At 39.0% G+C, this 17,579-nt stretch overlaps 1 protein-coding gene across 3 annotated transcripts; it reads left to right on the forward strand.

Moving 5' to 3' along the window:
- The first annotated feature begins 392 nt into the window (after positions 1 to 392).
- LOC131221526 (uncharacterized) lies at positions 393 to 17,096 on the forward strand. Of its 3 annotated transcripts, none has more exons than XM_058216818.1 (13): positions 393 to 510; positions 2,654 to 2,897; positions 2,995 to 3,121; positions 6,218 to 6,345; positions 6,437 to 6,506; positions 6,839 to 6,941; positions 7,518 to 7,635; positions 7,959 to 8,040; positions 11,649 to 11,710; positions 12,658 to 12,730; positions 12,812 to 12,895; positions 15,729 to 15,809; positions 16,509 to 17,096. In XM_058216818.1, the coding sequence occupies exons 2-13, from the start codon at positions 2,692 to 2,694 to the stop codon at positions 16,671 to 16,673; spliced, it is 1,299 nt and encodes a 432-aa protein (XP_058072801.1). In that variant the 5' UTR covers positions 393 to 510; positions 2,654 to 2,691; the 3' UTR covers positions 16,674 to 17,096. The 3 variants fall into 3 exon arrangements, with proteins under 3 accessions (XP_058072801.1, XP_058072805.1, XP_058072798.1); XM_058216822.1 differs by having other exon boundaries at positions 2,659 to 2,897; XM_058216815.1 differs by lacking the exon at positions 393 to 510 and having other exon boundaries at positions 578 to 2,897.
- The last annotated feature ends 483 nt before the right edge of the window (positions 17,097 to 17,579 follow it).

A 17,579-nucleotide genomic window follows, 5' to 3' on the forward strand; every position in this document is an offset into this window, starting at 1 on the left:
AGTGGACCTCACCACAGAAAACAGTGGGGAGAGTGATTCCCACCGTTGAAACTGTCCTAAGGCCCACCATAATGTTTATCTGAAATCCAACCTGTTCAAAAGTTAAAAAAGACATGAAAGAAGGGAAAACACAAATATCAGGTTGATATAAAACTCTCGTGGCTTTTAGAGGTTTTTTAATGGTGGGCGTCACTGCCCCCACTGTTTTCTATGCTGGTGTCCACTGGAGATTTGGATTTAACTCATTCTTTGGATATTACCCTAACACTATCTCTCAAAATGGATGGACGGCGTGGATACAAAACATACATCATGGTGGGGCCCAAGAAACTTACTGACGTCACTTCAGTAGCGAGTCTCGCTACTCAACCTGTCAGTAGCTAATCCGCGCCCAGGCAGTGGCAATTTTGTAATTTACTGTATCCATCCAGACGATTTATCCTCTTTCCCGCATTTTTTCCTTGCCGTTCGCTCTAACGCAGCAAGCGTCGACGCATCCAAAATATCTCTGTAAACCCTAATTTCCCCTCTTCTTTTTTTTTTTTTTTTACTTGTCATTTTCTTTAAAATAATCTGATCCATTTCGATAAATGAAACTGCCTTCTAATTTCTAAGTTTCCATCGTTCAACCAAATATTCTATTTTCCTTTTTAGATAGATAGAAATTGTAGTAAATTAATAATCAATCACTTGCTTTGGGCTGCGTATGGCTATTTAATGGATTTCGCTTGCGATAATTGAGACGCAACGAACTGAAACTGACTTATTGCTATATTTTTCGATTGCAAAATTGAAGAAATTGCAATATGGGATCTGTGACTCACTTTAATTTAAGAGCGACGAATCCAAATTTGGTTATTTCGCTTTGTCACAGCTTAATCATTGCACTTGAAATCAGCGGTGCATCCAAATGCAGCCTCAGCTATAGTAAGATTATTGATGAAATCAATTTAATATGCGAGTATTTAACGGTGAGGATCTTTTGGCGGGTTTTGCTGCTTGATCTCAATCTGCCACATAGACCATATGGATGATACAATCAACACCTGGGTACGTCATGAACGCCTCATGAGTGTGACTTATTGTTAAATTGTGTCAAACACCAGCATGTCACTAATCTGGAAGTGCACATTTAATGTTTGCTGTAATGCAATGCAGTTTTAGTGCATTGACAGTGGTTTGCAAAGCAAAACACCTGTTTGGATGGAACCCTAGAGTGAGACTGATGAGAAATGGGGCAGATCCAGCTGCATTTTGTGGAAATGGGCAGTTTGGCGCAACCTGCAAAGTGTGGAAAGTGTGGAAAGCAGGCACAAGACACAAATGTCGTAATTGCTGGACCAAACCATTGTCATTTCATTTGCATTTTAGCCGGCAAATAATGGATCAGTGTGCTTTTCCCCGAGTTTCCAAACATGCTACGGATATCTCTTTCTTTTCGTAGAGATGTCTTTAGTATCTTTAATGCCTGCATACAAACATGGATACTGGCATGGATTTTACGACCTTGGGATTGGGGATGCAATTCTGCGTTTCTTGAAATTCAACACAAGGGTGTGGATATAGGAATCCGGTTCAACACATATACCGTTAGGATGTGTGGAAAGCAAGGTAATCTGTATCGGTAATGATGGCCATAATGCTCAACACCATTACCAATATGGGTATCGGGCATAACAGCTGATACAAGGATGTAACGAACGTTACAACCCCTGTAATGGTTAAAAAAAATTTTGCCCAAAAAATTCTGAAAAAATATCTAGAAAATCTAGAATAATGTAAATATTCGAAATATGTATCCATTTTTTGTTTTGAATATGTTTATGGTAGTGTAATGGTCTACTCTTTGGTGAGAGTGTTGTAGTGGGCTGTCTAGTGGAGTTATGAACATAATTATATGTCTCTAATGTTTATACTTCACAATCAAGCACTAGAACTAGAAATTAGAAAAAGGCATAAATACCACTTTTTCAATTTTTTGAAAAAATGGCCCTTGGAGCTTTGCCCAAATCACTACAATCTACAGTTTTAATCTTAAAAACTATAGCAAGAGAAAAATGAATTTAAATAAAAAAAATGGCAATTTTCAACCCTATAGCGGTCTTTACAACCACCGTAACGGCCAATACGGTCCCAAAAAACCAACTGCCCTGTTTCACCACTATATCGCATAACGGTCATGGCCATTACCTATACCTATCGGCCTTTATGGGCGTACGTAATGGATACGGAACACCTTGGTGGAAAGTAATGGTCAATCCATACTCTATGAGAATTGGTCTTCATTCTCTACTGCCAGCTCTTGTGCTATGGTCCTTGACATGCTTGAGATTTTTGCCTTTGGTTTCTTTGAAGGAATTAGCAATCCATTATAGTCTTTCCAAATCTTAGATAAAAGCAAAGCATTTGGGGTGCATTTAGATAGACTTCAAATTGACTTGCGTTTTAGTGCCTTTGGCTTCTTTGACTAGATCCCGAGTTATTGCAAAGCAAAGGAAAAAAAAAAAACGATGAGATCATGGAAGTCAATATTCAAACGTCGCTTTGAGGTTTAAAGAATGCACTGAAAACTGTATTAGTTGTTTATACTATCATATATGAGACATTCCCGGTCTGAAAAAGTCTGAAGGAGCTAACACTTGGTTCCTTCTAGTGAAGAGCTTCTCAAAGTGCTGTGATGTTTCAATTGGAATGATGATGAAATCATCCACATATACTTTGTTTTTTTCATGGGCTCCAATTCATTCCGGCAACCTCAAAAGCCACCACAGCCGATCCTTCAATCTGCTATATCGGAATTCGACACAATGTAAAAGACTGTGTTCTCAAGCCCAGAAGCACCCACTGAAAATAAAAGAAACTGTGGTTGGTGGGACCTATCTTCCTCCATTGTTCAGGTGAGCCTACATAAAGAAGCCCAAATCAAAAACTTGCTTGAAGAATAGCTGCCTTTCTCAGGATACTGCCAATTAACTGCATTATTGTGTTTTGCAGTGTTGCTCCGATGATGGACTGGACGGATAATAGTTACAGGACTCTTGCACGTCTCATATCAAAGCATGCATGGCTTTACACAGAAATGGTTGTGGCAGAAACTATTGTTCATCAGAAGGACAATCTGGTAGGTGAACTAGGATATTCATTCACCTATTCCATGTAGAGACAAGCTGATTCATTTTCATGAATTTAATAACTTCTCTGGTGCAAAATGCTAGATATAATACTACAGGCTCTCAATTGGTGCTTGATGTTGCATTTCCTATGCTAACTAGTTATTGCTTAATGCAAGCCTTCTGCAATCATACTTGGTGGTCTTCTCACATAATTCGTGACTGGTATTTTATACTTTCCAGATCTTGTATGCTTCTTGGTTCACTCTTCTAATAACATGAAAAGAGAGTCAAAAAGCAAAAAAGTAAAATAACCTTGTCGTAGCTATCCAAGGCTTTATCATCTTATTTTCTATATTATTATTTTTATCCAAGGCCTTCTCAATAAATGAGTGAGCCTTCATGTGCCTCTCACCAACTCTATCTGAGTCCTTGTAAGTTTTATCTTGTCCTCCTTTTAGGATTTTCAACCCTAATCAAAGTCTGTTCCTTTCTAGGGCCATCTCTGGTTTTTGTAGCACATGCAAAAACCATCTCGATTTGCTCTCCAATACTTCATCTCATAGTGAGACTAGTGCTTGGTTGCTTCAGATGACCTCCTTGATTCTATCCTTCCTAGACCTCCCACACATCCATCTCAACATCCTCATCTGTGCAATGCTTATCCTCTACTCATGTTGCGTCCTTATTGCCCAACACCATGCTCCAATGATTGCATCAAAGAAAAAGGAAAAAAGAAAATAGAAACTGATAAAGAGGATAAAAACAAGGAGAAATCTACTGGGCAAATGATTGCATTGATGGAAAACGTACGAATATCATGATTCTGTATAATAGTTTTTCAAGCATATTCAGTGACTCAACCGGAAACTTGGCTGAGTCGACTTGATGAGAAATGAGTCAACTTGTCTCTACGAGAAATTGAGCTCACTATTGAACTCCCTGAGGAACTTGGCTTTGTTCAAACTCGGGTTGACTTGATGAGCTGTCTCACTTACTTGGTCAACTCGACATGACTCAGCATGACTTGAACCAAGTGCTTGAGTAAGCCATTTAGAAAAAAAAAAGAAAAGAATTTGATAGGATTGGAACCATAATCCCTCAAACAGACAACATCTACGAGCAGACCATGAGCTGTTTTATATGCTTTAGTTACCTGTTTCTATAGTCATACTGTACTAAGTATCTATTATTAGTGTAATCTTATTCCTAGCTTAATTATTAATTATGAGTAAAGTCTGATCGAGTCTTTGAGTTGACCTGACCAGGCTGGATATTGAGTCAGGTCGAGTTTTTGAGTTTTTAAACTATGATTTCAAGAGAATGTCTATGGTATATGAGCCAATTGAATCAGCAAAACATTCCATAAAAATATTGTGTATATAAAATTTAGACAGCCGAAGTATCATGAATGCTAGTATGAAGTAGTGTGGATTATGATTTTTCTACTATTAAGTTGTCAAAATCTATGCGACAAGGCCTAAGCACTTCCACTATTTAGGTTTCCTGAAGATTCTGGTCCTCTCTCTCTCTCTCTCTCTCTCTCTCTCTCTCTCTCTCTCTCCCTGACTCTCTCCCTCCCTCCCCATCTATCTATCTATCTATCTCTTTTTGAAGATTAAGCTTGGTTTTATTTTTCTATAGTATATTATACAAAGGGGAGGGCTGGACAATGCATATTGACATAGATGTGCATGTTGGCATGGCTGGAAATAGAATCTGAGATTATAGCTTATCCCTTCCGATATTTTGGAATTATCTTTTATATTCAAACATTGTCTTTTCATATTTTACTGAATCGATGGGCATGTTAGCATTCCATGCATTTGTAGTTGGCATGTTTGGCATTGTACATCCATGTTCAACAACTGAACTGATGCACATGGCTGTATCCATTTCTTTTTTTCTTTTGAATGGTACATGCCCATATCTACGTTAAATAGCTAAGAATGCAAATGAGGACGAGGAGTTTGGTTATCTCAGAAAGAAAGCTGCAACTAGCTCATCAGAGGAGATCACTAATTAAAATTACAAGGTCATTGGCATGAGCTGGCCATGTAATTTGATTATGTTTGCTTTAGATTGGCAGATGAGATGCACATTTTGAGAGGCATCTGTGCTCAAACACGAATTAGATGCTTTTGAGTAATACAATCTCATGCAGTATCTCATCTGTGCAACAACTTTAGCGAGCAAACTTGTCATGTTTGCTTGCACTTGAAACTTGATATGCGTGCAGAATCACCATCCTTATTGATCCATTTCTTTGCAATAAGAGCATTGAGCATTCATTATTCTCTTAGTGGACTTTTAGGGACTAACATTCCTTACCTTTTCTATTGTTTTCCTTAGATACTAGTTCAGGTTGTCTGTTCAGGGATACATCCTAAACGTCCCTCCAGTTATTTAATCCCATAAGGCATTCAAACGTTGTCATAAGATGCAATATTTCTTTTCTATTCATGGATCCTGGTTGTATGGTTTGGCCTATTGGGTGTTGAACCATTGTTCTTGGTAGATTTTGGTCTTCTTTGCATGTTTCTAGGATACTGTTAGCCCACTAGGTTGAGATATTTTGTCAACATGAAGATATGTCCATTTTTTATCCACTTTTTGGCATCAACAATTATCTAATTCAGGTAATTTTTGTGTTTCTTGGTTAGATTAATATGCAATGAGGTGTGAATCCAATGTTCATTGGTAATGCAATGCAAACATTTTTCATCCTTATTTGTTGTACTGCAAGTAAGTTTTCTAAAGCACGAATTTATTCTAGACTATTGGCATTGGTTTTAACAGGAAGATATATCATTTAACAGAGCCGAGAAAATTCAGGCTAGCTTCGAGTCATGAAGAACACAAGAGCCTTTTTATTTTTTATTCTATTTCTTTAGAGATATAAAAGCTTAACTAGTTATGGGAGAATAAAAATATTCCTCATTGTTATTGTTCTTTTTTTCAAGGATTATGGCAACCATAACCTTACTCTCATTTTTTTGCTGCTTCACAAGATAGGTTCAATTTATGTTTACCTTGATGTTTTCATGTAACTGTAGGTGTCAGTTGTTTAACAGCAAGTTATCTTCAATTTTGTTGGTATTCTTCAGGACAGATTCTTAGCATTTCCTCCAGAGCAACATCCAATTGTTCTTCAAATTGGCGGGAGCAATCTGGATAACTTGGCAAAAGCAGCTGAGCTTGCAAATTCATACTGTTACGATGAGATTAATCTGAAGTCCACATCTATCATGTTTCTTTTGCTTATATGTTATATAAAATTTCCTTTTTCATCCATGATTTGTGACCTTGTGTACAATATTTGCCAGCTGTGGATGTCCAAGTGGAAAAGTAGCTGGTCATGGGTGCTTTGGTGTGCGGCTTATGCTTAACCCAAAGGTATGATAATGAAGCACGCTTATGCTAACTTTATCTTTTAAGGAATTGCTACATGGCGCTGTTATGGTATGAAACAAAAATAGGTAGTAACCAGACTTGTTTTTCCTGCACTGTTGGATTTTGGGAGATCCAACCCTTCAAAAAGCAATTAGATAATTGTTTAGGAGAGAAACTGTTTAGGATTTTATGAACCCAATTGGTGTGGAATCACATATAAGGATACCATGTTCTACCCCATAAAGAAACCCTTGCTACTTTATAATTTTTGAGACTTTTTAACTTTTCTTTGATAATATCGCCTGATATAAATATTTTGATTTTCACAAGGGAAGTTTGTTGGGGAGGCTATGTCAGCCATTGCAGCCAATTGTGATGTTCCTGTAAGTGTGAAATGTCGAATTGGTGTTGACAATCATGATTCCTACAATGAACTCTGTGAGCCCTTTCATCAACTCTCTTGTTCTCTCCAATGGATATCTGCAACAGATTCAGCTTTCTGTTAGCCTAGAAGTAATTGTTCATTTAGTGACGAGGCAGTTCAGAAACTGATATGGATTTATTTGTCTAATGCTATTCTGCTTTTCTGTTTTCTAAGTTTTCATTGTCCATCTTCTGACCCATTTCAAATGTAACACATACTTACACAAATTTTCAGTCTGCGTATCATATGATATGGTTGAATAAGTTTCACACATTGTTCTGTAAGTGTTGCAGCGTGATTTAATTATTCTTGTAGTGGTTTGCAGCACTATTTTGATGTTGCTGCATCTTTGTGTTGGTTACAATAAAATTAGGAAATAAAATTTTCACAACTTTGTTTCTGAGTGGAAAGCATGCAAGCACCATTCCCTAACATGATCATTATTGTACGTCTCAAGTCCTTCTTAACAAAAAGATTGAATTACTGTAAAGAAGAGGATCACAATATAATCATGCTAGTAATTTTCCCCCTCTAGCATGGTACGCGCTTTAATCGCTGCAGTGCTTTCTGATTTTATTATTATTTCCCAGGCAACTTCATTTATACGGTGGCTTCTCTTTCTCCAACTAGACATTTCGTAATACACGCACGGAAGGCACTGCTCAACGGTATCAGCCCTGCTCAAAATCGGACAGTTCCTCCATTGAAGTATGTCTTTACTTGGTGGCCTCACTGTTTATCATTGTATATACAATTAAGTAGGTCGATAAAATCATATAAGTGAACATGTGAAGAAAATATACACAGATAATTTGTTGTCTTTATTGCATATGTTCTTTCCCCCAAAGTATTGTTTTTTTATAGTCATTGAGGATATCAGAGTTTTCAGGATATCTTTCAAGATCTAAAAAGAATAAGGGATATGTTTGAATTCTTTAATACCAAATTTATACTTCACTGTATTCCATAGAGAATTATTGTTATAACATGCTGGATTCAACCTATTTACAGTATTTTATTTGGATCCATAGGTACGAGTACTACTTTGGGCTTTTGCGTGATTTTCCAGAACTTCGATTCACAATAAATGGGGGCATAACTTCCATAGATGAGGTGAGACTGGACCACGTTAGCTGTTGGTATGATTGACCATGCTTGGAATGAAAAACCTGATGACCTTGAACTTGGACTCCATATTTTCAACCATTTTATTTTTATATATCATCATCATCATCTAGGGGCACCCTTCGGGGGTAACGAACAGAAGTGGGGCTCACATGATGTATTCATGACATCCAACTCGCCCATCAGATGCGTGACCTCAAGTTACCCCCGGTATTCAAAAAACAGCCTGATCCGAAGCTCAGGTGGACCACAACAAAGGGAACTAGTTGAGAGTGGATGTTTGCTGTTGGTAGGAATAGTGGGCTCACCGTATAGAGTTCCTGAAATCCAGGCATTCAGACCATCTGGCCTGGATAAGGGTCAGGCCCAAAATCAGGCTGTTTTGCAACTCAAGTGGACCTCGGTGCAAATGAAGGGTGGGTGTTCGCTCCCATCTTGTTCCTTGTGCTGTGGCCCCTCAGAGTGTTGGATCGAGCTGATTTTTTATTTTATTTTTTATTTTTTATTTATAACTGGAGTAACATGAGCTCATACATCTGATTGGCGGATTGGATACTTGAATATCTACATATATCATGTGCGCCCCACATTTGCCTGATACCACAAGAAGCTGACAATGGTACCAGTACCACTCAAGGTGTTCCGTATCCGTTATGATACGGACGTAAAAGTTGATACGTGTAGGTAACGGTTGTGACCGTTATGCGATATGAGACAGAAACAGACAGTTGGCTTTTTGGACCATATTGGCGTTACCAGGGCCATAACTGCCGTTATAGGGCATAACGACCATTACCCTCGTAACGGTAAAAAAAAACAGTAACTTCTTTCTTATGTGTAAATCCATTTTTTCCTCTCTCTCTCTCTCTCTCTCTCTCTCTCTCTCTCTCTCTCTCTTTACTTTTCTTATTCCAAAAGCTTTTCTACGTTATTCTACAACAAATTTTGACTACTAGTATTATAGTTTTTATGATTAAAATAGTAGATTGAAGCGATTTGGGCGAATAGAAGCTCTGAGGGCCATTTTTTCAAAAATAAATAAATAATAGTGGTATATATGCATTTATCCGGTTTCTAATTCTAATGCTTAATTATGATGTGTAAACATTAGAGACACAACCATATTCATAAATTTACCAATACGGCACTCTCACCAAAGAGTGGACCATTACGCTACCATAAACCTTTTCAAAACAAAAAATGAATACAAATTTGGAATATTTACATTTTTCTAGATTTTCTAGATATATTTTTTTAGAATTTTCCGGGCAAATTTTTCTGTACCGTTACGGGGGTCGTTACGCCCCCATATTGACCAATACCCATATTGGTAACGGTGGTGACCGTTAAAGCCACTGATACCAATACAGAATACCTTGGTACCACTGGAGCCAAGCCTTTGATAGATAGCAAGTAAAAGCTATGTGGTCATTGCCATGAAACTCTTGTTTGATTGTTGAATGTCTTAGGAGTTAGGAGTCATTTGGTATTAACCTTGTGGTTCCTATTGATAATCCATGATAATGAATTAATGTTTCTTCACTTAATGAAAACATGATTCATCTTTTGTAGTGATTATCTGGTGTTAAAAGGTATGCATAAGATTGAATAATAATGAATGAACATGTTAAGTTTCTGCATGATTGAAATATTATTTCCATGACTCCCAAGAGAAAGGCATGTTGTCCAAGCCATTTGTGCTCAAAAACCTATATCAATTTTTTTTTTTGTATGGTTTTTATCCTTTTATATATATATATATATATATATATATAAACATCTCCAAAAAAATGTTTTGATTAAAAAAACAACCAACGAAACATCCAAGTTTGGTTTCTAGTTATAAAAGCATAGCCTCTTAGTTCGTACCATGTCGAGAAGGAATCCATCTCAATGATGTCAAAGATTTCAGCAAACATCTACCACCCAAGGAGGATTAAGTTCCTTGTTTGCCACATCATTTATCTCCTCTAATCCTAAGCATCGTGTCTATTTCTCTTTGTTCTTTTCTTAAGCATATAGCATCGTGCCAATGTTTGAGGGGTTGTTTTGTTATTACCAACTTGTATGATTCATGTGTCCTTTTCTATTGAGAATTCAAGTGTTATCTGCTCCCAGGATCTAGAATTAGTGGAGATTGGTGTGAGTTACAAGCAAAATGTAGCCAAAAGCATTTCCATACCAGCCACTTCTTAGCATGATTTGGTCATGCCTAACGGAAAAACTCTTTCGACCATTATACTTTTTAATTCTTTGTTGGGGATGGCTCATCAAGGCGAAACAATCTAGATACCTCCAATGAGCAAATACCAGTTCATTTCCTACTCTAACTATCAAACTATTGTTTATTTCCTCTCCTGGGTAACATCTATGTTGGAGTATGTCCTGGAAAACCAATGTGAGCCCCAATCCATTGCCCATGTGGATGGGACGGGGCTATAGATCTTGATGACCATGAATCTCTTGTGGGCACCTTGTATGCCTTAATGTATTTGATATCACCTTGAACCTATGGATATGGGTTAGTTGAGGAGTGAGGCCTATAGCAGTCCTTGGGAGCTTGAGATTGAACACGATGGTTATTACCTAGGAGGAGTCGTGATCCATGGATCTTAGCACCCTGTATATGTCAGATTGTCACAGGCACTTAAGACATACCCGTGGACATTCTATCATGAGATGTACAGTCATTTTGTGTTAGGGAATTGACTTGGATCAAGATGAATAGTCTCCAGCATCAGGGATTCAACTTAATGTTTGTGTGCCTTCGCCCTTAACCCATACAGGAGTGTGAGTGTGCCATTGATATAAGATCCTGGGTTGGACCTTTGGGGTAATTACATTGGTAGGATTGAGTTTAAGTCACTGATCTGTGTGCCTATTCACCTATATCAGATGATCATGATGATCATGACTTGATGTTGTATGAAATTGATCAATCCTTGGACCTGAGGGTGTGTAAGGATCACGGCCCGGACTAGTAGCAAGGCTACTTAGAAGCCATTAAAAGTGGACGGGGCTAGATACTTCCATCAGGAACTGTTGATTCTTGCATGGGCAAAGAAGGGATCCACTGGGTTTTATCTAGGGACTGAAATATGGCTAAATCTGTTAGATTAGGAAGTCATTAAGTGATTTTTCCGCTGAGTCCAATACTCAGGATGTTTTAATTGCCTTTAAAGGATTTTAACCATTAAAATTGCTTTGATCGTACTTGATGATCTGATAGTCGTGGTCCATGACCATCACTTGATCAACAATGGGATATAGATCTTTGGTGGATGTCCATGTTAGTGGAGGGATTAGATAATTGGTACATGCATGGATGAGGTGGATTGACACACTTCCCCCACAGTAGGTTACAAAGTTGTGTGTAGAGTGGCGGGGTACCATATTCAAATTCTCTTGGAACCTTAACCTCTTCTCTATATATTAGATCATATCCCAGAGGAGAGCCACTCGAGAAGCCTTGGAAACCAATCCCCCCCCCGGGCATGTGAATCGAAGTAAAGAGATAGAGATATATCTTCTTTTGTGCTATAGTATATGGTGATTTTGTATTTTTGTTCTAAGCCTTTTCTATTCTATTTAAATAGGTGGATGCAGCTCGAAAACAAGGAGCTCATGGGGTGATGGTCGGACGGGCGGCATACAATAAGTATGAAAAAAATAATATATCATGTAGTGAAAATTACTTTATAATCTGCTCATTTCAGCAGACATTATTCTTTTAGAAGATTGGTTTTTTGGCAACTACTGTGTTGTGCTGTATCTCTTACACAATAATTAGGCAGTAGATGCCTGAAATAAATTTTGAAGCACTCACAATCTATTTTCTGCAATTATTTAAAACCTGAATTTTCTCTATCCTTTATTTCACAATTTCTCTAGTTTCTTCTCTGCTAGTGTCGGTACTTCCAGGTTCAATCCGATCGTACCTTTAAAAGAACACTAAGACCAAGTTCTGAAATCTCTTTGAAGTCTGTCTAGGGGGTTGCTTAAACTAAAATCAACACCAACTTTGGTGGCTTCTTCTACATTTTATGAGATTTGTGAATTGGCTTTAACTTGAGGGCTTGTTGGAGTGTACCCCAAAACGGGGATGGGATCAAAGGCACATCCCGTCATCTGCACCTTGGGGGAGAGTGTCCACTTGGAAAATGCAGGCCATGCAGGCCCGATGAAAATGACTCCTGGTTGTTATAATCACATTCTCCTATTGGGCTGGAAACCTTTGTCTTGTTTGCATTTTGTGAATATTCCAATCAGGCCCTAAGCCTTTTTTTTTTTTTTGGCTTCTGTACATAAAGAAGTAAACAAGATTGAGGTGTGGTGGGATTTTATTTTGATAAGGGAGTACTCTTTGCATTGATGTAATTTTACATTTAAACAGAATTTTTTGCTATTTAACAAAAAAGAAATAAAAAAAGAAGAAGAAAAGAAAACGTGTTTGAAGGCTTTGCTGCCCATTTGGAATTTCCAGGGCCATCACTTGACATCTCCTGAGTGGCTTGGCTTATTTCTTTTCCTCAAGTGCTCCCTGATTTTCAGTGTTGGCCTCTGCCAGACGAAAAAACTGACAATTCTAGTGCATACTTCTGGCAGCCCGTGGTCTACTCTGGGACATGTCGATGCCACAGTTTATGGTGTACCCAGTAATGGTCTGTCACGTCGTCAGGTTCTCAAACAGATCTAGCAACTACTGATGCTACTTTTTTTGGAGTGTTAGCTCCGTCTTACCATATGATATTTGGTGCAGATCCTTGAACAGTTCCAGGTATATGCTGATCCCATTATAGGAATGTTTGGACCTAACAAACCAAATCTTCGGCAAGTGGTCAAGGTCAGTAAGGATACCACAACGTTCTTCTTCTTCTTCTTCTTCTCTTTATTTGTTTCCCTTTTAATGAACATCATCTGCCATTTTTGTATTAAGCTTCAAAGTAATGCAGTGGCATTTTCACACCGGGCTCAAGTGGGGTCACCTGTGGGATGCAGGGGCACACTTAGGGTGGGCGGCCCATGTGATTTAGGGCCCACCGGGGGGGGGGGTTCGACCGAGGTCCTAACCCATGAGACGTGGGGCCTGGGCTATGAGATAAATGGATTAATTCGCGATACTCTAAGAGTTCGAGCTTTTAGAGCAAGTGGTTAATTGTCCCGCATCAAATTGGTATCAGAGCGGGAGGTCTTGTGTTCGAGACTCCTCACTGGGGGTGATTAATGCAGGGGCGTTTTCAAACCGGGCTCGAGTGGGGTCGCCTGTGGGATGCAGGAGCACACTCGGGGTGGGTGATCCCTGTGATTTGGGGTCCAGGAGGGAGGTCTCGTGTTCGAGACTCCTCATTTGGGGTGATTAATGTGCATTTCACACCGGGCTCGAGTGAGGTAGCTCCTGGGATGCGGGGACACACTCTGGGTGGGCGGCCCATGTGATTTGGGGCCTACGAAGGGGGTTCGGCTGAGGTCCTAACCCATGAGATGTGGGGCCTAGGCTATGAGATAAAGAGATTAATTTGCCATACTCTAACAGTTCAAGCTTTTAGAGCAAGTGGTTAATTGTCCTGCATCACAAAGCCTCCTATTAGATGTCTGCATTTGTTAATTCTGCATGTTCCCCTATTTTTGTAGGAAGACAAATACTTCGGTACTCTAGCAGAGTGAGATGGTTGATACACTGGCAGTTATAAAATGCCAGAAATTACTTATGTGGCATACAAATAATTCAGGTGTATCATGTACAAAAATTACCCTAATTTGGTTATCGGTATATTAGATTGCTGGTGATTTATAGGACATAAAAATGGAAATTATCCAATGTTCTTATTTCAAAAATCAAGTTTCTCCGAGTCAGAGGTTAGGATTGTTCAACCAACCTGATTTTTATACTGTAACTTATTGACCGTGGGTTCCATAATATATTTGATTTAATTTGGTTTAATATACACCACACGTACCATTTGTAATTGCCTGTGTATCAAGGAATCATACACAGCTGGAGTATCTAATGACTCTCCTTGTAGGAAATGGAAGCAACTAACGAGCCACGAAACCTGATTAACAGTACTATGTAATAATTTTCCATCTTCTGACACAATTAGATCCCCAATCCCACGTTTGGACCCCACATAACTGCACATCAGCAATCTCGTGATGTGTTAGTTATTTTGAACAAATATAAGCTCTGCCATTCTAATAAAGGAATCGATGAAAATATCCTTTGCTATGGGCTGCCCATATGCAAGCTATTCTGGTCATTTCTCATTATATTCGGGGTTTCATTAAGTTGCGGTCTATACAGACCATTTGGGCATGTCACTTCTTTTATGTTATGATGAATATTTAAAGACGAATAAAAGCTTTGTTCTTTTTCTTGTGATGGAAGGTTTCTTTCGGGGAGATGTCATTAGATCCATGGTATGGTGCCATGAAGAGGTGGTGCAACTCCACCTAGTTATCCAGAGCTGTGTCAGTTGCCACCTGGATTCAGCCCGGCATATTGTTCAAATTCATTGGAAGTTATGGCATAAGTTTGACACTGGCTGCCAACCTGTTGCAACCATCCTTTATCCGGGCTGGGGAGTGGGGACCAGCAGTGAGAGCATAAAACTCCCACAGGCGCAATGTAATAGGCTGATTACAACCAAGCACTATCTAATAGTCTGTTACATAGGTTGATCACAATCAACTAAGGAATAAGCTGATTATAAGTTGATTGGATGGTCCAAAATAAGGTTGTTGCGATGGATAGAATTAGTCATTTCATAAAAAAAGAAGAAGAAGATGGGGATAGAATTAGAAATGAATGCGTTTAAGGGAATTTTGGAGTAGCATCAATAGGTAATAAGATGAGGGAAAGGAGACTTAGATGGTTTGGTCATGTGCAATGGAGACCAAGAACTGCACTGGTTAAGAGTGGGTTCGTACAAGTTGAAGGCTCTAAAAGGGCAAGGAAGGCCCAAAAGGATGTGGGTGGATGTAGTAAAAAAAGACTTGGTGACCTATGGCCTAACTGAAGTTACGATTATTAATAGTGGAATGGTGGAAAAGGATTCATATATCCAGCCCCAATTAGTTGGGATAAGGCTTAGATGATGATGATTCAACTCACCATCTTTTGGGTTCCATCATTTTCTCATTGTCACCATTATTTAATACTGAGGATTTCTTTCTTAGAAAACATGGTATTTATTTATAATTGTGTTATAGTCCGAATGGTCTTTTCAATTCCAAAGTTAGGTACGTAATCCATTTTGGAATGCTGTTGAAAATGGTTCCATGGTATTCCTTTCAAAATATCATTAAATACGATAAGATGTATGTTCTTAATCTTCACCATGTTCTTCGTGCTGTTGAAAATGGGTCCATGGTCTGTCCTTGTCAGCCTAGCAAGGATGCGTCTGGCTAATGTTATGTAAAATTAAGGGTGTGTTTGGATGGATTATTAGATTGAATTGCAACAATTTGTCTAATAAAGTGGAAATAACCAAAATTGTAATTTCTCCCCTTCGCATTCATATTGAGGTTCTGCACTCCAAATTGCAATTATGCTACTTCCACAATTTAGTTCACTTGTGCATCCAAACACAGCCAAAGCACTCAAAGACTGTTTAGACTGTTATATCACTGCATATCAGCTAACAATGTTCTATTTCTCTTCTCCTGAAATGATGCAGCCTCTACTAAACATTTTCCATTCGGAACCTGGCAATGGTCTCTGGAAACGCAAGGCCGACGCTGCATTACACCATTGCACGGTATGTCAACTTTGGAGAAAAAATTCAATTTCCCTTTTCCTGAATTGACTGTTGGCAGATTTCTGCAAAGAACAAACAATCAAGGTTTTAAATTGGGGTGTCATCTATTGTTCCCCATTGATATGGCTCGTATCACCTGTATCGGGCTGTTTCAGGCTGATACAGGTCAATGCAGCCATATTGTTCACGGGCAACACCAGTACGTATTCAGTGATGCATACTGTTTGCTGATGAGACTTCAAACCTTGCCCCCCCCCCCCCCCCCCCACCCAACTGCCAAAAAACTATTAGTTCTTCCACTTTCTGTGGACAAATGTCTACTGTTTAAGCAACTATCAGTATTCCTTTGATGGGGGCTTGTTGTGGAATCATTGGATGGACCACAACCTTAAAGTATCCAACATTAGAAGATCCTAACTTTCCAACCATTGACCTTTTATCCGTTGAATATGAGCTTTTTCCATATATATTTTTTCTTACCCATCCATTTTCTAGCGATCCAACGAAACGGTTAGCATTCACCCCATCAGGGATATTTTCTGGGCATTGGCCATCCATGGTGGAGATCATCGGATCAATGGTTTGGAACACCAATCCATGGCTCCATTGCTGTGGACCATGGACTCGGGACCCAATTCTCATACAATGCCTCATGTTTCGTGTAAGATAAAACAATTTTGTCCCTCTTGATCTGTGTAGACTGTCAAGTCCTTTCTCGAGGAGACCCTGGATGCAATTCCTGATACAGTGTTGGATTCAACCCTTGCCAAAAGCCAATCTACTGGTGAAGATGCATTTGCTGATGTTCATGACTTGATGCCTGCTCCATACATGTCGAGAGAGCAAGAGGTATATTCTTGGTAATGTATGTACACTGGTGCATGTCTGGGTGCATAGTCCAATCCTAAAGGTTGTGCATTTATTCATCATATATTGGGAAAGGCTTTGTTGTCCATGTATGAATGTATGCATTTTGGGTGGGAGGTGTGCACGCAAGGGCGAAATGGGAATTTCTCCTTGCATGCCTGCCATCAATGCAACTAAGGTGTCTGGCACGTAGTGCGATGCACATGGAGAGGAAGCATTTTGCAAGACATGGAGAGCGGGTTGAGGAGTGATTGCAAATGGGCGGTTATCTGATACTCTAAAAGAGTGTAACACCCGAAAGGGTATGGTGGGACATCAGCTGTTGGATCTGAATTGTATTTAATGATATTTTGAAAGCAATCCACATGTGAATCTGAATTGTGAAGCTCATTTTCATGGAGGATGAGAAAATTACAGATCGGACTTTATTTTTAAAAATAAAAATAAAAAGGTAAGCCACGTTTGAAGTTGAGAACTGAGTTATGAGCCTGATCATGCAGAAGTGCTGGGCTTGTGGGACAGATCTTGGCCAAAAGTACACAATCTTGTTCAGGGTCGTAATTTGGGGCCTAAACCCTCAATGTAAGTGAAAGAAAATGAAACTGTTTATTCCTCGAGGGTTTGAATTTGAATCCTAGGGCGTGTTTGGATTTGAATTCCAATTCTGTACCGCATTCTTAGGGTGTGTTTGGATTTGAATTGAATTGCAATTGATCCAATTCTATACAGCATTCTTAGGGTGTCTGGTTGCAATATTGAATTGAACTGCAATGGTTGATCTAATAATTCGAATCCATTTCCGTGGTGTTTGGATGCCGCACCCTGGACAGGGAAATTTGTTGGCGCATGATTCATCCACAATCAGAGCATATCTCTGGGGGCCAAAGCAGACTTGAGGTCTGG

This window comes from Magnolia sinica, chromosome 1 (genome assembly GCF_029962835.1).
Source record: "Magnolia sinica isolate HGM2019 chromosome 1, MsV1, whole genome shotgun sequence".
NCBI classification, from domain to species: domain Eukaryota; kingdom Viridiplantae; phylum Streptophyta; class Magnoliopsida; order Magnoliales; family Magnoliaceae; genus Magnolia; species Magnolia sinica.